At 34.1% G+C, this 25,110-nt stretch overlaps 1 protein-coding gene and 2 long non-coding RNA genes across 17 annotated transcripts in view; 1 reads left to right on the plus strand and 2 right to left on the minus strand.

Moving 5' to 3' along the window:
* The window catches only part of dlg1 (MAGUK family member discs large 1), a 516,408-nt gene that overhangs the window by 260,554 nt on the left and 230,744 nt on the right, over nucleotides 1-25,110 (plus strand). For all 15 annotated transcript variants that reach the window (XM_086911654.1, XM_086911656.1, XM_086911657.1 and 12 more), the window contains one exon: nucleotides 14,933-15,069. In XM_086911654.1, coding sequence (XP_086767780.1) covers nucleotides 14,933-15,069 — 137 coding nt within the window. The remainder of the gene's footprint in view (nucleotides 1-14,932; nucleotides 15,070-25,110) is intronic.
* On the minus strand, nucleotides 11,931-14,248 carry LOC105736818 (uncharacterized). The gene is made up of 3 exons (XR_015293179.1): nucleotides 13,821-14,248; nucleotides 13,423-13,647; nucleotides 11,931-13,049 (listed from the first exon to the last, which is right to left on the minus strand). It is a non-coding gene; the product is annotated as an uncharacterized LOC105736818 (long non-coding RNA).
* LOC116415246 (uncharacterized) lies at nucleotides 21,068-24,134 on the minus strand. Its single transcript, XR_015293181.1, has 5 exons — nucleotides 23,816-24,134; nucleotides 23,614-23,749; nucleotides 22,597-22,774; nucleotides 22,190-22,483; nucleotides 21,068-22,113 (listed from the first exon to the last, which is right to left on the minus strand). It is a non-coding gene; the product is annotated as an uncharacterized LOC116415246 (long non-coding RNA).

Consider the following 25,110-nt stretch of genomic DNA (forward strand, 5'->3'; position numbering starts at 1 on the left):
TGATTTAATATATATTTCAACATTTCATAAATCGCAACATATCATATTCTCATACTGAAAAGTCTAAAATTTGTGCCAGAAACTTTGTAAAATCGGTCTCTGTTAAAAATTTCGAGTGCCACCTCTTTGCATATCATATTCTCCTAATGAAAAGTCGAAATTTTGTACCAGAAACTTTGTAAAATTGGTCTCTGTTAAAAATTTCGAGTGCCACCTCTTTGCATATCATATTCTCCTAATGAAAAGTCGAAAAATTGTGCCAGAAACTTTGTAAAATCGGTCTCTGTTAAAAATATCGAGTGCCACCTCTTTGCACATCATATTCTCCTAATGAAAAGTCGAAAATTTGTGCCAGAAACTTTGTAAAATCGGTCTCTGTTAAAAATTTCGAGTGCCACCTCTTTGCATATCATATTCTCCTAATGAAAAGTCGAAATATTGGACAAGAAACTTTGTAAAATTTGTCTCTGTTAAAAATTTCGAGTGCCACCTCTTTGCATATCATATTCTCCTAATGAAAAGTCGAAATTTTGGGCCAGAAACTTTGTAAAATCGGTCTCTGTTAAAAATTTCGAGTGCCACCTCTTTGCACATCATATTCTCCTAATGAAAAGTCGAAAATTTGTGCCAGAAATTTTGTAAAATCGTCTCTGTTAAAAATTTCGAGTGCCACCTCTTTGCATATCATATTCTCCTAATGAAAGGTCGAATTTTTGGGCCAGAAACTTTGTAAAATCGGTCTGTGTTAAAAATTTCGAGTGCTACCTCTTTGCATATCATATTCTCCTAATGAAAAGTCGAAATTTTGGACAAGAAACATTGTAAAATTTGTCTCTGTTAAAAATTTCGAGTGCCACCTCTTTGCATATCATATTCTCCTAATGAAAAGTCGAAATTTTGGGCCAGAATCTTTGTAAAATCGGTCTCTATTAAAAATCTCGAGTGCCACCTCTTTGCAAATCATATTCTCCTAGTGAAAAGTCTAAAATTTGTGCCAGAAACTTTGTAAAATCGGTCTCTGTTAAAAATTTCGAGTGCCACCTCTTTGCATATCATATTCTCCTAATGAAAAGTCGAAATTTTGTACCAGAAACTTTGTAAAATTGGTCTCTGTTAAAAATTTCGAGTGCCACCTCTTTGCATATCATATTCTCCTAATGAAAAGTCGAAAAATTGTGCCAGAAACTTTGTAAAATCGGTCTCTGTTAAAAATATCGAGTGCCACCTCTTTGCATATCATATTCTCCTAATGAAAAGTCGAAAATTTGTGCCAGAAACTTTGTAAAATCGGTCTCTGTTAAAAATTTCGAGTGCCACCTCTTTGCATATCATATTCTCCTAATGAAAAGTCGAAATATTGGACAAGAAACTTTGTAAAATTTGTCTCTGTTAAAAATTTCGAGTGCCACCTCTTTGCATATCATATTCTCCTAATGAAAAGTCGAAATTTTGGGCCAGAAACTTTGTAAAATCGGTCTCTGTTAAAAATTTCGAGTGCCACCTCTTTGCACATCATATTCTCCTAATGAAAAGTCGAAAATTTGTGCCAGAAATTTTGTAAAATCGTCTCTGTTAAAAATTTCGAGTGCCACCTCTTTGCATATCATATTCTCCTAATGAAAAGTCGAAAAATTGTGCCAGAAACTTTGTAAAATCGGTCTCTGTTAAAAATTTCGCGTGCCACCTCTTTGCATATCATATTCTCCTAATGAAAAGTCGAAAAATTGTGCCAGAAACTTTGTAAAATCGGTCTCTGTTAAAAATTTCGAATGCCACCTCTTTGCATATCATATTCTCCTAATGAAAAGTCGAAATTTTAGGCCAGAAACTTTGTAAAATGTGTCTCTGTTAAAAATTTCGAGTGCCACCTCTTTGCATATCATATTCTCCTAATGAAAAGGAGAAATTTTGGACAAGAAACTTCGTAAAATCTATCTCTATTAAAAATTTCGAGTGCCACCTCTTTGCATATCATATTCTCCTAATGAAAAGTCGAAATTTTGGGCCAGAAACTTTGTAAAATCGGTCTCTGTTAAAAATTTCGAGTGCCACCTCTTTGCATATCATATTCTCCTAATAAAAAGTCGAAATTTTGGGCCAGAAGCTTTGTAAAATTTGTCTCTCTTAAAAATTTCGAGTGCCACCTCTTTGCATATCATATTCTCCTAATGAAAAGTCGAAAATTTGTGCCAGAAACTTTGTAAAATCGGTCTCTGTTAAAAATTTCGAGTGCCACCTCTTTGCATATCATATTCTCCTAATGAAAAGTCGAAAATTTGTGCCAGAAACTTTGTAAAATTTGTCTCTGTTGAAAATTTCGTGTGCCACCTCTTTGCATATCATATTCTCCTAATGAAAAGTCGAAAATTTGTGCCAGAAACTTTGTAAAATCGGTCTCTGTTAAAAATTTCGAGTGCCACCTCTTTGCATATCATATTCTCCTAATGAAAAGTCGAAAATTTGTGCCAGAAACTTTGTAAAATCGGTCTCTGTTAAAAATTTCGAGTGCCACTTCTTTGCATATCATATTCTCCTAATGAAAAGTCGAAATTATGGACAGGAAACTTTGTAAAATTTGTCTCTGTTAAAAATTTCGAGTGCCACCTCTTTGCATACCATATTCTCCTAATGAAAAGTCGAAATTTTGTGCCAGAAACTTTGTAAAATCGGTCTTTGTTAAAAATTTCGAGTGCCACCTCTTTGCATATCATATTCTCCTAATGAAAAGTCGAAAAATTGTGCCAGAAACTTTGTGAAATCGGTCTCTGTTAAAAATTTCGCGTGCCACCACTTTGCATATCATATTCTCCTAATGAAAAGTCGAAAAATTGTGCCAGAAGCTTTGTAAAATTTGTCTCTCTTAAAAATTTCGAGTGCCACCTCTTTGCATATCATATTCTCCTAATGAAAAGTCGAAAATTTGTGCCAGAAACTTTGTAAAATTTGTCTCTGTTAAAAATTTCGAGTGCCACCTCTTTGCATATCATATTCTCCTAATGAAAAGTCGAAATTTTGGGTCAGAAACTTTGTAAAATCGGTCTCTGTTAAAAATTTCGAGTGCCACCTCTTTGCATATCATATTCTCCTAATGAAAAGTCGAAAATTTGTGCCAGAAACTTTGTAAAATTTGTCTCTGTTAAAAATTTCGAGTGCCACCTCTTTGCATATCATATTCTCCTAATGAAAAGTCGAAATTTTAGGCCAGAAACTTTGTAAAATGTGTCTCTGTTAAAAATTTCGTGTGCCACCTCTTTGCATATCATATTCTCCTAATGAAAAGGAGAAATTTTGGACAAGAAACTTCGTAAAATCTATCTCTATTAAAAATTTCGAGTGCCACCTCTTTGCATATCATATTCTCCTAATGAAAAGTCGAAATTTTGGGCCAGAAACTTTGTAAAATCGGTCTCTGTTAAAAATTTCGAGTGCCACCTCTTTGCATATCATATTCTCCTAATAAAAAGTCGAAATTTTGGGCCAGAAACTTTGTAAAATCGGTCTCTGTTAAAAATTTCGAGTGCCACCTCTTTGCATATCATATTCTCCTAATGAAAAGTCGAAAAATTGTGCCAGAAACTTTGTAAAATCGGTCTCTGTTAAAAATTTCGCGTGCCACCTCTTTGCATATCATATTCTCCTAATGAAAAGTCGAAAAATTGTGCCAGAAACTTTGTAAAATCGGTCTCTGTTAAAAATTTCGAATGCCACCTCTTTGCATATCATATTCTCCTAATGAAAAGTCGAAATTTTAGGCCAGAAACTTTGTAAAATGTGTCTCTGTTAAAAATTTCGAGTGCCACCTCTTTGCATATCATATTCTCCTAATGAAAAGGAGAAATTTTGGACAAGAAACTTCGTAAAATCTATCTCTATTAAAAATTTCGAGTGCCACCTCTTTGCATATCATATTCTCCTAATGAAAAGTCGAAATTTTGGGCCAGAAACTTTGTAAAATCGGTCTCTGTTAAAAATTTCGAGTGCCACCTCTTTGCATATCATATTCTCCTAATAAAAAGTCGAAATTTTGGGCCAGAAGCTTTGTAAAATTTGTCTCTCTTAAAAATTTCGAGTGCCACCTCTTTGCATATCATATTCTCCTAATGAAAAGTCGAAAATTTGTGCCAGAAACTTTGTAAAATTTGTCTCTGTTAAAAATTTCGAGTGCCACCTCTTTGCATATCATATTCTCCTAATGAAAAGTCGAAATTTTGGGTCAGAAACTTTGTAAAATCGGTCTCTGTTAAAAATTTCGAGTGCCACCTCTTTGCATATCATATTCTCCTAATGAAAAGTCGAAAATTTGTGCCAGAAACTTTGTAAAATTTGTCTCTGTTAAAAATTTCGAGTGCCACCTCTTTGCATATCATATTCTCCTAATGAAAAGTCGAAATTTTAGGCCAGAAACTTTGTAAAATGTGTCTCTGTTAAAAATTTCGAGTGCCACCTCTTTGCATATCATATTCTCCTAATGAAAAAGAGAAATTTTGGACAAGAAACTTCGTAAAATCTATCTCTATTAAAAATTTCGAGTGCCACCTCTTTGCATATCATATTCTCCTAATGAAAAGTCGAAATTTTGGGCCAGAAACTTTGTAAAATCGGTCTCTGTTAAAAATTTCGAGTGCCACCTCTTTGCATATCATATTCTCCTAATAAAAAGTCGAAATTTTGGGCCAGAAACTTTGTAAAATCGGTCTCTGTTAAAAATTTCGAGTGCCACCTCTTTGCATATCATATTCTCCTAATGAAAAGTCGAAAAATTGTGCCAGAAACTTTGTAAAATCGGTCTCTGTTAAAAATTTCGCGTGCCACCTCTTTGCATATCATATTCTCCTAATGAAAAGTCGAAAAATTGTGCCAGAAACTTTGTAAAATCGGTCTCTGTTAAAAATTTCGAATGCCACCTCTTTGCATATCATATTCTCCTAATGAAAAGTCGAAATTTTGGGCCAGAAACTTTGTAAAATCGGTCTCTGTTGAAAATTTCGTGTGCCACCTCTTTGCATATCATATTCTCCTAATGAAAAGTCGAAATTTTGGGCCAGAAACTTTGTAAAATGTGTCTCTGTTAAAAATTTCGAGTGCCACCTCTTTGCATATCATATTCTCCTAATGAAAAGTCGAAAATTTGTGCCAGAAACTTTGTAAAATCTGTATCTGTTAAAAATTTCGAGTGCCACCTCTTTGCATATCATATTCTCCTAATGAAAAGTCGAAAATTTGTGCCAGAAACTTTGTAAAATTTGTCTCTGTTAAAAATTTCGTGTGCCACCTCTTTGCATATCATATTCTCCTAATGAAAAGTCGAAAATTTGTGCCAGAAACTTTGTAAAATCGGTCTCTGTTAAAAATTTCGAGTGCCACCTCTTTGCATATCATATTCTCCTAATGAAAAGTCGAAATTTTGGGTCAGAAACTTTGTAAAATCAGTCTCTGTTAAAAATTTCGAGTGCCACCTCTTTGCATATCATATTCTCCTAATGAAAAGTCGAAATTTTGGGCCAGAAGCTTTGTAAAATTTGTCTCTCTTAAAAATTTCGAGTGCCACCTCTTTGCATATCATATTCTCCTAATGAAAAGTCGAAATTTTGGGCCAGAATCTTTGTAAAATCGGTCTCTGTTAAAAATTTCGCGTGCCACCTCTTTGCATATCATATTCTCCTAATGAAAAGTCGAAAAATTGTGCCAGAAACTTTGTAAAATCGGTCTCTGTTAAAAATTTCGAATGCCACCTCTTTGCATATCATATTCTCCTAATGAAAAGTCGAAAATTTGTGCCAGAAGCTTTGTAAAATTTGTCTCTCTTAAAAATTTCGAGTGCCACCTCTTTGCATATCATATTCTCCTAATGAAAAGTCGAAAATTTGTGCCAGAAACTTTGTAAAATTTGTCTCTGTTAAAAATTTCGAGTGCCACCTCTTTGCATATCATATTCTCCTAATGAAAAGTCGAAATTTTGTGTCAGAAACTTTGTAAAATCGGTCTCTGTTAAAAATTTCGAGTGCCACCTCTTTGCATATCATATTCTCCTAATGAAAAGTCGAAAATTTGTGCCAGAAACTTTGTAAAATTTGTCTCTGTTAAAAATTTCGAGTGCCACCTCTTTGCATATCATATTCTCCTAATGAAAAGTCGAAATTTTAGGCCAGAAACTTTGTAAAATGTGTCTCTGTTAAAAATTTCGAGTGCCACCTCTTTGCATATCATATTCTCCTAATGAAAAAGAGAAATTTTGGACAAGAAACTTCGTAAAATCTATCTCTATTAAAAATTTCGAGTGCCACCTCTTTGCATATCATATTCTCCTAATGAAAAGTCGAAATTTTGGGCCAGAAACTTTGTAAAATCGGTCTCTGTTAAAAATTTCGAGTGCCACCTCTTTGCATATCATATTCTCCTAATAAAAAGTCGAAATTTTGGGCCAGAAACTTTGTAAAATCGGTCTCTGTTAAAAATTTCGAGTGCCACCTCTTTGCATATCATATTCTCCTAATGAAAAGTCGAAAATTTGTGCCAGAAACTTTGTAAAATCGGTCTCTGTTAAAAATTTCGAGTGCCACCTCTTTGCATATCATATTCTCCTAATGAAAAGTCGAAATTTTGGGCCAGAAACTTTGTAAAATCTGTCTCTGTTAAAAATTTCGAGTGCCACCTCTTTGCATATCATATTCTCCTAATGAAAAGTCGAAAATTTGTGCCAGAAACTTTGTAAAATTTGTCTCTGTTAAAAATTTCGAGTGCCACCTCTTTGCATATCATATTCTCCTAATGAAAAGTCGAAATTTTAGGCCAGAAACTTTGTAAAATGTGTCTCTGTTAAAAATTTCGAGTGCCACCTCTTTGCATATCATATTCTCCTAATGAAAAAGAGAAATTTTGGACAAGAAACTTCGTAAAATCTATCTCTATTAAAAATTTCGAGTGCCACCTCTTTGCATATCATATTCTCCTAATGAAAAGTCGAAATTTTGGGCCAGAAACTTTGTAAAATCGGTCTCTGTTAAAAATTTCGAGTGCCACCTCTTTGCATATCATATTCTCCTAATAAAAAGTCGAAATTTTGGGCCAGAAACTTTGTAAAATCGGTCTCTGTTAAAAATTTCGAGTGCCACCTCTTTGCATATCATATTCTCCTAATGAAAAGTCGAAAAATTGTGCCAGAAACTTTGTAAAATCGGTCTCTGTTAAAAATTTCGCGTGCCACCTCTTTGCATATCATATTCTCCTAATGAAAAGTCGAAAAATTGTGCCAGAAACTTTGTAAAATCGGTCTCTGTTAAAAATTTCGAATGCCACCTCTTTGCATATCATATTCTCCTAATGAAAAGTCGAAATTTTGGGCCAGAAACTTTGTAAAATCGGTCTCTGTTGAAAATTTCGTGTGCCACCTCTTTGCATATCATATTCTCCTAATGAAAAGTCGAAATTTTGGGCCAGAAACTTTGTAAAATGTGTCTCTGTTAAAAATTTCGAGTGCCACCTCTTTGCATATCATATTCTCCTAATGAAAAGTCGAAAATTTGTGCCAGAAGCTTTGTAAAATTTGTCTCTCTTAAAAATTTCGAGTGCCACCTCTTTGCATATCATATTCTCCTAATGAAAAGTCGAAAATTTGTGCCAGAAACTTTGTAAAATTTGTCTCTGTTAAAAATTTCGAGTGCCACCTCTTTGCATATCATATTCTCCTAATGAAAAGTCGAAATTTTGGGTCAGAAACTTTGTAAAATCGGTCTCTGTTAAAAATTTCGAGTGCCACCTCTTTGCATATCATATTCTCCTAATGAAAAGTCGAAAATTTGTGCCAGAAACTTTGTAAAATTTGTCTCTGTTAAAAATTTCGAGTGCCACCTCTTTGCATATCATATTCTCCTAATGAAAAGTCGAAATTTTAGGCCAGAAACTTTGTAAAATGTGTCTCTGTTAAAAATTTCGAGTGCCACCTCTTTGCATATCATATTCTCCTAATGAAAAAGAGAAATTTTGGACAAGAAACTTCGTAAAATCTATCTCTATTAAAAATTTCGAGTGCCACCTCTTTGCATATCATATTCTCCTAATGAAAAGTCGAAATTTTGGGCCAGAAACTTTGTAAAATCGGTCTCTGTTAAAAATTTCGAGTGCCACCTCTTTGCATATCATATTCTCCTAATAAAAAGTCGAAATTTTGGGCCAGAAACTTTGTAAAATCGGTCTCTGTTAAAAATTTCGAGTGCCACCTCTTTGCATATCATATTCTCCTAATGAAAAGTCGAAAAATTGTGCCAGAAACTTTGTAAAATCGGTCTCTGTTAAAAATTTCGCGTGCCACCTCTTTGCATATCATATTCTCCTAATGAAAAGTCGAAAAATTGTGCCAGAAACTTTGTAAAATCGGTCTCTGTTAAAAATTTCGAATGCCACCTCCTTGCATATCATATTCTCCTAATGAAAAGTCGAAATTTTGGGCCAGAAACTTTGTAAAATCGGTCTCTGTTGAAAATTTCGTGTGCCACCTCTTTGCATATCATATTCTCCTAATGAAAAGTCGAAATTTTGGGCCAGAAACTTTGTAAAATGTGTCTCTGTTAAAAATTTCGAGTGCCACCTCTTTGCATATCATATTCTCCTAATGAAAAGTCGAAAATTTGTGCCAGAAACTTTGTAAAATCTGTATCTGTTAAAAATTTCGAGTGCCACCTCTTTGCATATCATATTCTCCTAATGAAAAGTCGAAAATTTGTGCCAGAAACTTTGTAAAATTTGTCTCTGTTAAAAATTTCGAGTGCCACCTCTTTGCATATCATATTCTCCTAATGAAAAGTCGAAAATTTGTGCCAGAAACTTTGTAAAATCGGTCTCTGTTAAAAATTTCGAGTGCCACCTCTTTGCATATCATATTCTCCTAATGAAAAGTCGAAATTTTGGGCCAGAAACTTTGTAAAATCAGTCTCTGTAAAAATTTCGAGTGCCACCTCTTTGCATATCATATTCTCCTAATGAAAAGTCGAAATTTTGGGCCAGAAGCTTTGTAAAATTTGTCTCTCTTAAAAATTTCGAGTGCCACCTCTTTGCATATCATATTCTCCTAATGAAAAGTCGAAATTTTGGGCCAGAATCTTTGTAAAATCGGTCTCTGTTAAAAATTTCGCGTGCCACCTCTTTGCATATCATATTCTCCTAATGAAAAGTCGAAAATTTGTGCCAGAAACTTTGTAAAATCGGTCTCTGTTAAAAATTTCGAGTGCCACCTCTTTGCATATCATATTCTCCTAATGAAAAGTCGAAATTTTGTGCCAGAAACTTTGTAAAATCTGTATCTGTTAAAAATTTCGAGTGCCACCTCTTTGCATATCATATTCTCCTAATGAAAAGTCGAAATTTTGGGCCAGAAACTTTGTAAAATCGGTCTCTGTTAAAAATTTCGCGTGCCACCTCTTTGCATATCATATTCTCCTAATGAAAAGTCGAAAAATTGTGCCAGAAACTTTGTAAAATCGGTCTCTGTTAAAAATTTCGAATGCCACCTCTTTGCATATCATATTCTCCTTTTGAAAAGTCGAAATTTTGGGCCAGAAACTTTGTAAAATCGGTCTCTGTTAAAAATTTCGAGTGCCACCTCTTTGCATATCATATTCTCCTAATGAAAAGTCGAAATTTTGGGCCAGAAACTTTGTAAAATGTGTCTCTGTTAAAAATTTCGAGTGCCACCTCTTTGCATATCATATTCTCCTAATGAAAAGTCGAAAATTTGTGCCAGAAACTTTGTAAAATCGGTCTCTGTTAAAAATTTCGAGTGCCACCTCTTTGCATATCATATTCTCCTAATGAAAAGTCGAAAATTTGTGCCAGAAACTTTGTAAAATTTGTCTCTGTTAAAAATTTCGAGTGCCACCTCTTTGCATATCATATTCTCCTAATGAAAAGTCGAAAATTTGTGCCAGAAACTTTGTAAAATCGGTCTCTGTTAAAAATTTCGAGTGCCACCTCTTTGCATATCATATTCTCCTAATGAAAAGTCGAAATTTTGGGCCAGAAGCTTTGTAAAATTTGTCTCTCTTAAAAATTTCGAGTGCCACCTCTTTGCATATCATATTCTCCTAATGAAAAGTCGAAATTTTGGGCCAGAATCTTTGTAAAATCGGTCTCTGTTAAAAATTTCGCGTGCCACCTCTTTGCATATCATATTCTCCTAATGAAAAGTCGAAAAATTGTGCCAGAAACTTTGTAAAATTTGTCTCTGTTAAAAATTTCGAGTGCCACCTCTTTGCATATCATATTCTCCTAATGAAAAGTCGAAAATTTGTGCCAGAAACTTTGTAAAATCGGTCTCTGTTAAAAATTTCGAGTGCCACCTCTTTGCATATCATATTCTCCTAATGAAAAGTCGAAATTTTGGGCCAGAAACTTTGTAAAATCAGTCTCTGTTAAAAATTTCGAGTGCCACCTCTTTGCATATCATATTCTCCTAATGAAAAATCGAAATTTTGGGCCAGAAGCTTTGTAAAATTTGTCTCTCTTAAAAATTTCGAGTTCCACCTCTTTGCATATCATATTCTCCTAATGAAAAGTCGAAATTTTGGGCCAGAATCTTTGTAAAATCGGTCTCTGTTAAAAATTTTGCGTGCCACCTCTTTGCATATCATATTCTCCTAATGAAAAGTCGAAAAATTGTGCCAGAAACTTTGTAAAATCGGTCTCTGTTAAAAATTTCGAATGCCACCTCTTTGCATATCATATTCTCCTAATGAAAAGTCGAAAATTTGTGCCAGAAACTTTGTAAAATCGGTCTCTGTTAAAAATTTCGAGTGCCACCTCTTTGCATATCATATTCTCCTAATGAAAAGTCGAAATTTTGTGCCAGAAACTTTGTAAAATTTGTCTCTATTAAAAATTTCGAGTGCCACCTCTTTGCATATCATATTCTCCTAATGAAAAGTCGAAAATTTGTGCCAGAAACTTTGTAAAATGTGTCTCTGTTAAAAATTTCGAGTGCCACCTCTTTGCATATCATATTCTCCTAATGAAAAGTCGAAATTTTGGGCCAGAAACTTTGTAAAATCGGTCTCTGTTAAAAATTTCGAGTGCCACCTCTTTGCATATCATATTCTCCTAATGAAAAGTCGAAAATTTGTGCCAGAAACTTTATAAAATCGGTCTCTGTTAAAAATTTCGAGTGCCACCTCTTTGCATATCATATTCTCCTAATAAAAAGTCGAAAATTTGTGCCAGAAACTTTATAAAATCGGTCTCTGTTAAAAATTTCGAGTGCCACCTCTTAGCATATCATATTCTCCTAATGAAAAGTCGAAAATTTGTGCCAGAAACTTTGTAAAATCGGTCTCTGTTAAAAATTTCGAGTGCCACCTCTTTGCATATCATATTCTCCTAATGAAAAGTCGAAATTTTGGGCCAGAAACTTTGTAAAATCTGTCTCTGTTAAAAATTTCGAGTGCCACCTCTTTGCATATCATATTCTCCTAATGAAAAGTCGAAAATTTGTGCCAGAAACTTTGTAAAATTTGTCTCTATTAAAAATTTCGAGTGCCACCTCTTTGCATATCATATTCTCCTAATGAAAAGTCGAAAATTTGTGCCAGAAACTTTGTAAAATTTGTCTCTGTTGAAAATTTCGAGTGCCACCTCTTTGCATATCATATTCTCCTAATGAAAAGTCGAAATTTTGGGCCAGAAACTTTGTAAAATCGGTCTCTCTTAAAAATTTCGAGTGCCACCTCTTTGCATATCATATTCTCCTAATGAAAAGTCGAAATTTTGGGCCAGAAACTTTGGGAAATTGTTTATTATATTGTATAGTTGTTTATATATGAAATAAATTTGCACATATGCTTCTATACAATATTATATAAGGATGATAAAATTTATAAAATTTTTGATATATGGGAAGTGGATTGGAGAATGTAAGTTGGGAATAATAAAATAAAATTATGTAATTTTGTCTAATATAATTTTATTAAATAATATTATTATAATGTTGTATTGTACAATATTATTACAATTGTATTGAATAAAATGCAATAAAATAATATGAAAAGTAGTAATTTTTTGTTTCCTTATCGCGTAAATAAAATGTGAAATTTTATATATTATAAGGTATCCCACCTAACTTAAACTCTCTAATTATTTAAGAAAATCTTTATGTTATTATAATGTATATATGTACATACCAAATAATAATTTTCTCTATAATTTTTTTTATCATAAAGAATAAAAATATTTAAGATGTTTAAATTACGTGAGATACCTTATAATATGAAGTGATATGGAATTTTGCTAATTCCTGATTATATATTATATAATACAACTTACTTCTATTATATTTCTAAAATGAATTATCATCGCGTCTACTTTTATTTTCCATATTGTCGTCACTGTAAATCCTTCATCTTCGAACAACGTGTATTTCTTCGATGAAAAAAATAAGTATGAAAACCTCGTGAGTGGTATTCGCCCGAAATCACGTCCAATGACATCTTATGCTCTTCCCTCTGTTGAAAAAAGTCCTCGAGGATGACTTCGAAACGTGGTTTCTCGAATACTCAACTTTGTAGCCGGCTGCGAGCTGTACCCGACTCCCGAGTGGTAGAGTAGAAAGGTTCCCGTTGGTTGCATAAATAGTGCCAACGACACACTCTCTCGACTTGCTGGGATTGGAGAGCGTGGAGAAGATGCCATTAGATGTGAATTAAAACGAAAAATTAGAGGACCAGACGCGCAGCGTTTCGAGGACGGCTGCCGTTCGCTACGACAAAAAGTCGGGACGTTAATTAAAGTCGTAGAATTTTTTTCGCCACGAATAACAAGCGGTCTCTTTGACGTTTAACATGCAGCTACGTGTGGCTGTGGGTTTAGTTTAAATTTTTTCGCCCGTTAAGAAAATCTTGAAAAAAATTTCCTCCGTCTATATCCAACTATTTTCTTTTAGGGTATTATTTGTGTGAATTTTCCTTCGACGTTGAAATCACTTTTTAAGTATAATGATTAAGCTGATTTGTAATTGTGTCTGAAATTATTATATACCGTCGAGGAATAAAAATTGTTGTATTGGCATTCTGCAAAAAAAAAAAAGAAATCTTTAAAACATAAATTTCTTTTCCAATTTTTTGTTAAAATATAATTTTAGAGTTCAAGGATATAAGTATTTGCACACATATTATTTTACAATGTAATTTTCTAAAATTTTAAACTTTAAACTCTAAAATTATATCTGAACAAAAAATAGAGAAAGGATTCTATCTTTTAAGGATTTACGAAAAATACCTTAAAACTGGACAAATTGAAATATATCATTTCTTTTGTAGAGCACTATATATATATATATATTGATAATGTATCGACATGACAATTGAATTTCTCGAAGTTAATATTCAAGTTTTTCGAAACGTGCTCAAAGGATTAATAAATCGACACTCGACAAGTACTTACCTTGAAGTATTGCCCTCAGGAGTGTCACTTGTTAGTTGCCCTCTCGTGAGTAATTTCCAGAGTTAATTCCAGAGTTATGTCATTACGTTATATATCAATATTACTAGATATAATACCAGACCAACCATAATTAAGTTTAAACCACTGACGATGTCGGTCTAATACGACCTAAATAAATACACTTAACTATGTAATTTTAATTCAACGATACAAATAGTAGAGGCTCTGAAATTAATAACACAATTTCATATTTGTTTCTTGTTTCCATCATTTACATCTATTAAAATTTATTTATATATATAATATATATAATATTATATAATAATTATATATAATATATATATTTGTTGTAAAAATTAATTTAAAAATTAGTAAAATTATTTGTTAATTTTTCTTACCTCTGGAAAATTTCTTCTATTATAATCTTCTATCCTCTATATGTTCCAATGTTCCATATTATTATGATATTTCATCTCTCGTTAATCAATTGAGAGAAGATTTAATTCTTTCAAGACGTTATGTATATATATTCTCTTCGATTAATTTAACTAACAAAATTGTCGTCATTTGATCCATGTTCTGTCTATCGACATTCTATCCAAAAGACTAGTGGTTAAACGTTATACCGGGGAAATACGATCCCACTACGACCACAAAGGATCCGTGTTAGACTGGTTGTCGTTGGTATTATATTTTCAGTGTCGTCCTCGAAAGACGACCAACCTCAAGGAAGACCAATCGAGGTCATAAAGGGAAGCTCTTGAAAATTATGTGTCTGCAATTTCGTGGAATTTTACTTATTACCTTTTTTCCTCAAAATGCAACTTTAATTATTTTTATTTATTATTTTTATATATATATGAAAAAAGAAATTGTACGATAGACAACGTTTAAATCGTATTAATAAAATTATAGATTGAATTTGATAAATTTTACTCATGGTATACATACATCTTTCTATATATATATATATCTACACAGCTGAATATTTTCTAGAAAGTCTTCAATAGAGAGACTTCATATATCTTCATGATACATCCATAGAACTTGAATCCATTGAATATTAAACAGATATGAAAAATATTACTTCAAATAGTGATGTATTTGAAATATACGTGAAATGTACAACGTGTTCTACACAACTTGAGAATTTTAGATATTTCGTTTATTATTTACGACAAAAAGATGTCGGAAGAAAATATTATTCAGCTGAAAGAAGAATAATTGATTAATAAGTAAAATAATTATGATAGACGAATGAAGATGAAGGGAATTGGCTAAATATAATTACTTACCCCTTGAAATTAAATAACATTTTTCTCTTCCATCATAAATAATAAAAGAGAGAATTTTGACAGGGCATATTGAACCAAATCAATTCGATTCTTTAAAAGGAACAATGATGAACAAAATGAATTTATGGCTCGAAGTGAAAGGATATCGCAATAAACGTCGATAGTTATTGTTTAATACGTATTAATTTAATTTATCGTTTTCCGGACTGTTGCAGATATCCAGGAGTTTTACGAGCTGACGTTGCTCGATGAGTCGAAATCGGTGCAGCAGAAAACGGCGGAGACGATCCGCATCGCCGACAAATGGGAAGCCAGCGATGGGCCAATTACGCCGACCTTCGCTCAAAATGACGTGAGTGTGGTTATAAATATATATATATGTACATACATATATATTTTCATGCTCTCGATATTTCATAGCGGTTGCAAGCTTTATCATTCCCGCGCGAAATATCAGTTCGAGATAACGTGGAGAAATAGCGCGAAAAAAGAGAAAGAGCGAGCGAAATAGATATAGATATATATAGTATCATTTATAAATACGTGGATACTTATTGTTAACATGCAACGTGTTAAATTATCCGCAAGATAATATAATTCGTTGCCGAACAATTACATAATTTCAACATATTTTTTAATAAGAAATTAAATGCAATGTTAAGTTTAATCAAATTCGTCACAACGATCTGCAATATTGCTCTTATTAACTGTTACAATTAATAGTATCCACGTACTTGATTGCACCTTTATTCGTTCGAAACCAGCCCTTTTTTCGAGAATCTCGTTTCGAATTATGGTTAGCGAACGTTTATTAGAATTCCACTATGCCTTCGCCTTCGCAGAACAATTCTATATCGAAACGAAGCGCTTTCGTCGACCGTGTATTAAAAGAAACCGTAATTGTAACTCATAACTCGTTCAATTAAACGAAGATGCACGCTCGATCCTTGACCAACGTTTGCATATACGTTTCGTTGTACGCGCGTATATAATGTTCGAATTTCGTCCTCCTTCTCCACGGTTGCCCCGAGACGATCCAAATTAATTATCGGGCGGGCAAACGAAAATTTCCAACGTCGGAAATGAAGTCCTCGGAACGTTTTAACCCTGTCTGACACCAATCACACGGCCCACTCTTTGCCAGAAGTGGCGAGGAGCGGGGTTGAGCGCAATTAGCGGGCGTAATTATAATCCAGGAGTCGATTGGCCGGCGGGACAGCCTCGTATCATACCAGACCGATCAATCGCCGAGCCCTCGATTTTAATTGCTAATTGCTCCCGACCCAGCTTCGTGTCGTCGTGGCCGGTCTGCGACGTGACGCGCGGATCGCTGCAACGATGCGCCACCGTGCAACGATTGCAAATCGCGCGTATACCCGTTCTCCGCATTGTTAAGCCGCCCACGTTTCACTCGCTCGTCCATCCATCTATCCATCGTCTCCGGGTCTACACTCGATTTCGATTTCGATCCGTTGATGACGCGCACCTGCAATTTATGCATCGATGCAATTTAATTACTCCCGAATGGATTCTTTGACACCTGCCACGGGGGATTACTAATTTCGTTTCGTTTCGAGTTTAGATTCTTTGAATCGGGATTGGCTCGGTGTTATTTTTCCACGATTCTATTTTTTCGTAATCGATGGATACAGCATCGAAGGATTACAAATCGTACGTAAATAAATGTATGTATTTTTCTCGAAGTAATTCCAATCATTTATTCCAAAAATTCCCTCGTCCGAATAATCTTCTCTCGATTATAATGGACATTTTATTATCATTATGATAATATAATCCATCCATCAGCAATGTTCGTTGTACTAAATTTAATAAAAAAAATCCATAATCTTTGCGCGTGGAGAAAAAGAAATAAAACTCGTCACGATTCGCTACACGGTGCATGGAACGAAACTTGTACAAGATTATCAAGTGGAAAGTTTCTCCCTCACGTGCTACTCTCAGACAAACTTGTTCGAGAAACGGCGAAGGTGTTCGAACATCGATGAAAAGACTGTTAAACGCGATTACGTATACGCGTATAACTTACACAATTCGTAACCTCGTGTTTCCGCCATGTTAATCCGATCTAACCATAGAGACAACCTTTTAAAAATTCGCGAAAACCTTTTAAAAAATTTTATTCGCCGTGCTTATAATACTCACGGAGCTGGCTGGATGGATCTCGTTGCACGGTGAATAGAAGGCGGTTGAAATTCTTCAGTCCCTCGAAAAGAGGGTATACACGAGCGACGATATAAACGAGTCTTGAAGGTTCTCACCTGTGCGTACGAGGGACGTTAAGCGCCCTCTCGAGAACAGAATGGGTTTTGGACGTTTACAGAGAGACATAACGTTCATTATAAAAAAATTTCTGCTACGATCGTGTGCACGTTTCTTCGTATCGTTTCGGATACGTCTTTTCTCTTTCTTTCCATTTCCAGGAACTCGTTTGTTCCAAACTTGATTTGCGCTTGATTACATCATGCGTGTATTTAGGTAGAAATCGCGAGAACGCGTCGGCACGTGGAAATTTTAATGCTTCGTGATATATTTGGCGACGAAGGATTTGAATAATTGTTGCTGGAATTGGAATGAAGGATCTTAGGAGGAAGGTTTTTTTTTTCTTTGTCCTGTTGGTGAAAGTAAGACAGATGTAATGTAAAAAAGGTAATAGTGTTTCGGTAATGTAAATTATTAAGTTTGATTAAAATTTTTGAAATCAATGGAAATTTTTAATGGAATATTTATTTGAATATTGCAAATTCACGGCAACAATCTTTTAGTTTCGACATTTGTTGATGCTACAATGAAAAAAAAATTGTTATACTTTTATACGACAGAAATTTAAAATATTTTTATCAAATTGCAATTTGCAAAAGAATAAAAAGGATAAACTTTTTATGAGAATTTCAGGATATCAATGAAAATTTATGATACACTGTATTTTTTTATATGAAAAAATTAAATTTCAAGTAAAGAGAAAAAGTAGAATATCCTCTCATCTCTTTTACACTTTTTGCCTTGATAACTATGAAATCATGAATATTCAAACCCATATCGTGGTTATATTATTAATATAGAATAATATAGTCAAGTAAATATTATATTATCCTGCTACACGAGATATAATTGAATTCCAGTAGTACATTCTAAGTACTCGAAATTCAACAAGATCACATGTCATTTCAATCATATAATTTGTTATCAAATAATTGAAATTTTTGTTCAATATTAAAAATTACAATTTTATTACACGTACGTCGAAAAAAATATATTAAAAAAGTATATATACAATAAAACATTTAAATATTTAATAAACCTTTCGAAACTAATATCAATACATCCAAATAATAAATCAATATATCCTGCGATAAATTTTACCAGGATCGGATTTAAAGTTTCAATTTTTCATTAATTCCATATTCTTCATAAACTCGTTTTCCTTCTCGATTACAGTTCTATCAATACTATTCCAATATTGCGTTTATTGTTAAAAAAAGAAAAAAAAAACTGCTTGAGGAATTAAAAAGGAAAAGGGTTAAGAATAGTAAATACTTTTCATTCGCTGCGATAATTCGATACTTCGCACGAACTTTATCGCAAAATATAGATTTCTCTTTTCGTGGCCTCTAATTTAATATATCACGGGAAAGTCGAGATACGACTTTTTTAATCTTTCCACGAATTCGATATTTCGATATTTCACGGTTGAATTTGGAGCGAGCAAAAGGACAATTTATCAGAAAACCGCGCGAAAGAAATTGCACACGATCGAAAAAGCCAATCTCGACCACCGGTTTATTACAACACGTCGTAATTGACAGTTGGACGGGGAAAGGTAGAATTAATCTATAAATTAGATCCCCTTTTTGCAGTATTTCCGTCACATCAAAACACCTTTCGCATAATTAGTGGCCCGGTAATCACCGAACGTGATTCACATTATTAGCTCGATCGTTGGTAATATATTAACACCTGTCCTTTCTGCATTCAGCTAGAAAACGATTTGGTTTGATTCATTGATCATCGTTGAATCATTTCGAAACGGGTCAAACGCACTTTATATCGTTTCATAAAAAGTATCGTTTACGGAAGTTAACGATTCGTTTCGACGATAAAATTCTCTATATTTGTCAAACTGATCAGTGTTATCAAACGTTGGGATCCGGGATGGAAATTAACAAGTTTCGAAGGCGCATTGCACGCGTTGTTCATTACTGTTTCGAAATTTTCGATTGTCTTTGCCGTGCGATCTCTCGAACCAACGAAATTTCTGAACACAGCGTTACACAGCTCGATATAGGCGAGATGAATTCGTTTTACGAGCAGAAATACTTCGAGAAGAAGTGCTTCAGGGACCGTAAATATCTGCCATGTACAGTAAGTTGGAAAAGTATTTGTATTCTAGAAAATAAATTCACGTTGCTTGGAATTTCTGATTTTATCGAAAGTTTATACGTATATAATATGGAATATTTTTCGTTGAATGAAGGCCTCTTGAAGAAAAATAAAATCAACTAAAATAAAACACTTTCAAAGATTTATATTTTCAAAAAACGTAGTGTGAACACTCTTGCAATTCATTTTCATAATATCGCTATTTCTTCGGAAACGTCGGCCAAGCTGATCAAAAGAGGAAAGATTACAAAACGAGCAAAGCGAGAACAACAATCGTATAACCCGTTAATACGAAATCAACCACCGGATTCACGAGATTCCTTACACAAATTTCGATGAAAAACTTGGTAAGGAACGGGTCGGTTTTCCATTAAAGCCCAACGAAAGCAATTTAATTTTCAACTCAAACTAAGACATCCCCATACTTTGAACAAATTTCAGCCGAGCAAACAGCAACCACGATCCATCCCCGATTCATATCCGCTCATCTCGTATCTCAATCGCGTACAATCCCAAGCAATCGCATCTCTCTCTACAAAATCCTCGAAAAATCCCACCGCTCTTCCTTCTCCCTCGATCTTCTGTTTGTCCACGCCTCCCACCATCCTCCTCGATCATCGATCACAGTTAGTAAAAAAAAAAAAAAAAACGATCCAACCTTTAATCTCGTCCAAGACGCGCACTCGACGCCCACCAATCCATGAACGCTCTGATTCTTCCGGTTTCCGGCCAAGGAAAAATAAAAGGAGAGCTTTTTATCGATTCCACGCGCGATCCCGCGGGAAATCGGGTACCGTTCAAGTGGCCCGTTGCAATCTATCTGGAACAGGGTGAAACGAGCGGAAGGGTGGCACCGAGTTTCGCGCCACCATTGCACCAAAAAGGGCTCGCCGAGTCGTGAAGGCACAATTCCCCATTATATACACGAACCCTCTTCTCTTATCATTGCCGCGCTTTATTCCGTTGCCGGCAACGGACAGCTGCCTTCCGCGGAGTAATGGAAAACAAACAAGGGAAATATCGCGCGTGTACGGCCTCGGCCGTTACTCCCTCGACGCCGTTCCCTCCTCGTTCCTTGTTTATCTTTTTCTGGTTCACCGTTGTTTTGCCACGGCCATTCCTTCCGTCCTTCTCCCTCTCGTCGAATCGAACGGTTTTAAACTTGGTTTTATGCGCGATGCCATATCGTAAATTTCGGCAAAACGGATCGGTGGAGAGATGAGCAGCGTTCGTGCTCGAGTGCATCGAGTTCCCTCCAGATAGCGGGATTTTTATTATCCATCTCTCCTATTTTTGTTTTGTTTTTTTCTTCTCTCCTTTTTTCGGTTCGGGGAGAGAGAGAGAAAATCGCAGCCTGGAAACAGATAACGTCAACGCGTTGTTGGTAATATCCGGTGAGAAGGATCACAATATTCACGGGAATGATTCGTGATATTTCTCGAAGATATTTCGATTTTTGGAAAGATACGAGATCGATCGTATCACCATTTATTCGGCCGTTTAAAGCAATACATCGCCGATAATAATAATCGCAAGGATGTGCGTATATGAAACTAATAGGCGTAATTAATTGATCAATTAAGTGGAGTACTCTTGTTGTACATCGAGGATTCGAGTTGCAATTAAGTACAGAATAAATGGGAAATCTGCGGGAACAGATATCGATTCGTTTCAGAACAATGATTGTTCTGTTTATGTATTATTGCTCACCTGTGGACAAACTTTTCGCGAAGAAGAGATAAATGATCGATAAAAATTGATTACATATCTCTATTCTGAAAGTATCAGATTTATTACGATATTGTTATTAAGTGATTTAATTGCAATATGACTTACGAAGATATAAATCATGTGAATGATCGTTCTGATTTACGAAATCAATGACGGAGGCCACAGGTGAAATTTATATCCTGTTATCATTTTCCGCTGTAAAACTACTTTCGTTACTCTTTTCTTCTTTCTTTTTTTCTTTTTTTTTTTTTTTTTGTAAACTGGCGGAAGTAATGTGGTCCGAAGAATATGTTGCAACAACAATTTTTTCCGGTTATCCTGGCGAATGCCTTACCCTCGTACATCAAATATGTCAACGGCAGAATACGTTCTTATCGGGAAAAAATTCGGAGAAATGGAAAGCGACCAAAAAATGATTCGTATAAAATAGTAGACGACTAACGTTTAGTCGTGGATCGAAATTATTCAGAGATCGTGTTTGCTATCTGTCATTGCCGAAGAATTAATATAAAAAGAAAAAATAATAATTGTATTTACTACACCAAGAAAAACGAACGATATTTATGTTCTTGTTTACGTAGAATCTTTAATTATCTTTAAAATATTTTACTTTCCGTTTCAAAACGACATTAACTTTCTACATTATCTGCTATCGTATAAAACTTCAATCAATTTGATTATAAAACTATAAAGTAAATTGAGATTCGTTTCCAATTTGTAAAATAAACTCTGAACGTTTTTGCTTTCTTAATAAATTCTGCTAAAGTTTCCTCATTTTCAACGAGATATATCAAAATCGTGGTGCAGTGATCTTCGTACAATTGTTCCAGCACGAAATATATATATATGTATACTTGTTTGAAGCTTTTGCATAATCGTACACGGTTAATCAGACACATAATTGCCGTAAGAAGCCATGACGTATTACTGTTTTCACCGGAACAAATAGAATTTATAGTAGCACTTGGCTAAAACCCATTTCCCTCGGATACCGCGGGAACATTTCCGATAAAAGGAGGAAACTCCAAACGAGAGCACTCTCGACCCTTCATCCCCTCTCTCTTTACAATGCATTCGTTGCGGTTGGGACTTAATGCATCGTATGCATTCGATGCATTCATTTGCGAAGTTCAGATTGAGAGATCTCTCTTTTTCTTCGTTTCTTTTTTTTTCTTCCCTCCGTTCGATTAAAGAAAGGAAGAGTAATTTTTTTTTCCTCCGTGAAAAAGGGGTTATTGGTTGAAAAATCGTATGTTCGTAGCTATTGCTGGAATTGTAACACATCGCGATTATTTTATTTTTAATAAAAGAATGTACATTTATTCTTAAAGAAAGATACTCACAGGTTTTTACGGGAAAAATAGACATACAAAAGAAACGTCACAGATCGATGTCACAGTCAGGTATTGCAGGCAACTAAAAACGATGCAACAGGTAGAGTCGATACCGACCAATTTCGCAATATTTGAAAGGCTTTGTTGGCACCATGTTTCTTTAACGATGCCGACTCGTTAATTGTTCCTGACCGATCTGTCAAAACTATCTCCAATTTCAATAGTTGGTAAAAGAATTTTATAACAAGTAATCCTCGCTACAATCTTTTATGACCGGACAGTAGCACATTCTTATTTATAAATCTAAAAAAAAAAAAAAAAAAGAAATTGTATTTCCAACAAAGTTGTAAAAACGTTGACAAATGACAAAATTGAATCTGAAAACTGACATACTTAATATTTCAAGGTATACTTACTCTAAATATAAATGTCAAATAAAACAAAAATTTGTTTAAATTATTTGAATATATAAATCTTCATTTTCTCTAGTTGTTTTTTGATCTTGGTATTTTAACTCTCTTTTTCGAGGATACTATTATCATTAGTTCTCGTCATACCCTTTTGTGAGGTTGCCAGTGTTCCTCGTTTTTCTTGCTGAAACAGAGATAATGTCAGTAATAGCAGAGATACAGATACAACTAACCTACAACCTTCCAGTGAATTTAATTTAATTTAACTTTGATAAAAACTTTCAGCGACGGTTTTACATTTTCATTTTTTTTTCTTTCTCTCTCTCTCTCTCTCTTCGATAAAAACTTCACACGATATACAAAATTCTAAACTATGGAGTACATAATCTTTTCACGAAACAAAAATACCATGTAAAAGTACAATAGAACCTAGATAATTGTAAAACAAATAAAAGCTAAATAGAAACTGGAAAGTTAGTTGAAATTCTATTTTTACGGACGATCGTATAAATATTTGATTTTCGAAGTTCCAGATAAATCTGGAAGCCCTGTTTTTTGTGGCAGGGCTTTACAAACATTTGACTTAGAAGTTCAAAATGAAATCCGCAGCTATGGCTTCGTGGAAAGATAAACTAATGCTATATTTGTATGCCAAGAAAAGTAGAATATATACTCCCGTTCATAAGTATTGAAAAAAAAAAAAAAAAACAAGATAAACTTAAATTTTTATCTTACTATTTAATATTATCATTACTATAATTATTATTATTATACGATTTTATTTTTAATGAAAATTTTACTTCTTTACTGAACACTTTTTTAAAAGCTTTATAATAGTTAATGCATCATTAATTTTCCTATAACTTTTTCAAATAATTTTTAAAAATTCTTAAATTTTTATTACATATCTCAAAACCATCATTTTATACAGACATAGATATTCTATTGTCGTTTCTCTGATAATGCTTCGTTATCGTGTATCATTTTGTATCTAATTAAAGAAAAAAATATTATATTACTTACAAACAGAGGAATACATGTAATTGAACAATCCCTGATTAATACATCCCTTATTCGTTGTATAATGATTGTTTCACGATACGAAGATATAGTTAATACGCATTACATCAGGTTTCTTGTTTCCCCAATGTCATTCCATCTAAAAGCAAAGTGTGTTAATCGAGCGCTAATATAAGGCTATGTATGCATGTATGGATGTACTTACATAGGCTTACTTGATCTCGAGTAAATGCTCCATCCTGTCACTTATACTGTCAAATTGGATCGCGTGACATCGTAAGCCCTTGTACTACCTAGATAAACCTCCTGAGTACCTCTGACCTCTTCCTACCCTCTTACCCATGATAAAGTGGGATCCATTTAAGCTTATCAGTCGCTCCCTTCCTAACCTCTCTCATCCTTTCTCTTTTTTCTTTCTTTCTTTCTTTTTTTTTTCTTTCTTTCTTTTACATGGAAAAAAACTACGCGACCAGATGAATAAGTCCGAGTAATTTTTCCTAGTGAACCACCGCTGAAAACGTTAGTGGAAAAACGTACATCGAGGTTTGTGAATTCTATGCGAAGACGATGCGAAAGAAACGAATTCAGGAACGTTCGATTTTTCAGGCGACGTTAACGTCCCTTTATATTCATCGTGATATGAACGTTGAACGATATTTCTTCCGGTGAGCATGTTTTGTAACATTCATTTCGTATGGGTCATACGTGTTATCAATATTTGTAGCCTTTCAAGAAAATGGTAGACGACGTCCCAAGAGATACGTTACAAGACAGTTTCCTTCAAAAATAATGGTGGATCTTTTAGTGTCGGTGAATGGAATACTTAGTACGTTTTATTCCTTCCATGCAACGTACATTTTGAGTTTATTTATGGTTATTAAATATCCACCATAATTTTATATGTGATGATCCTTTTATGCAAGTGGCTCGTTTCTTTTCATTTTCAATGGATGCCAGTGAAACAAGCATAAAAATTTATAGGATTTAATAAAGAGTAATGCGACGATGCGTGAATTTAACTACTTGTAAAAATTTTTTTTTATTATTCAACTTCTGATTTTAATAATTTTCTTGAAATATAAATTCTAAGCTTATTTTATTACCCTAGAATTGTAGTGAAATCGAAAGAAATGAAATCGTATAAACAATTTTTGGATTGAAATTGCAAAATGTATAAATGACAAATGAATAATAAACTTGGTGGTCGTGAATTAATAAATTCACCAAGGATTTAAAAATTCCTTGTTGACGTTGCTTCTCCATTTTCTTCCTTCATCATGGCTGACATTGTTTGGTGGAGGTCGTTCGTGGCACGGTTGTCTCTTAGAGGAAGTTAATCGCGCGTAACATTGCTCCTGTATATCACCATCTCTCCTACATTTTTACTCCCATTCTTCCCCTAGTTCCTTTCTTCTTTTCATAGCACATTACGCCGGCGAACAATGCCACATTGATTTTTTCGTTTTTGCTTCCCCTTTCCTTCATTGCTTCTTGCGACGC

Source organism: Apis florea, unplaced genomic scaffold (assembly GCF_048593485.1).
Source record: "Apis florea isolate Af1SG1 unplaced genomic scaffold, ASM4859348v1 contig_3326_pilon, whole genome shotgun sequence".
Classification (NCBI taxonomy): Eukaryota; Metazoa; Arthropoda; class Insecta; order Hymenoptera; family Apidae; genus Apis; species Apis florea.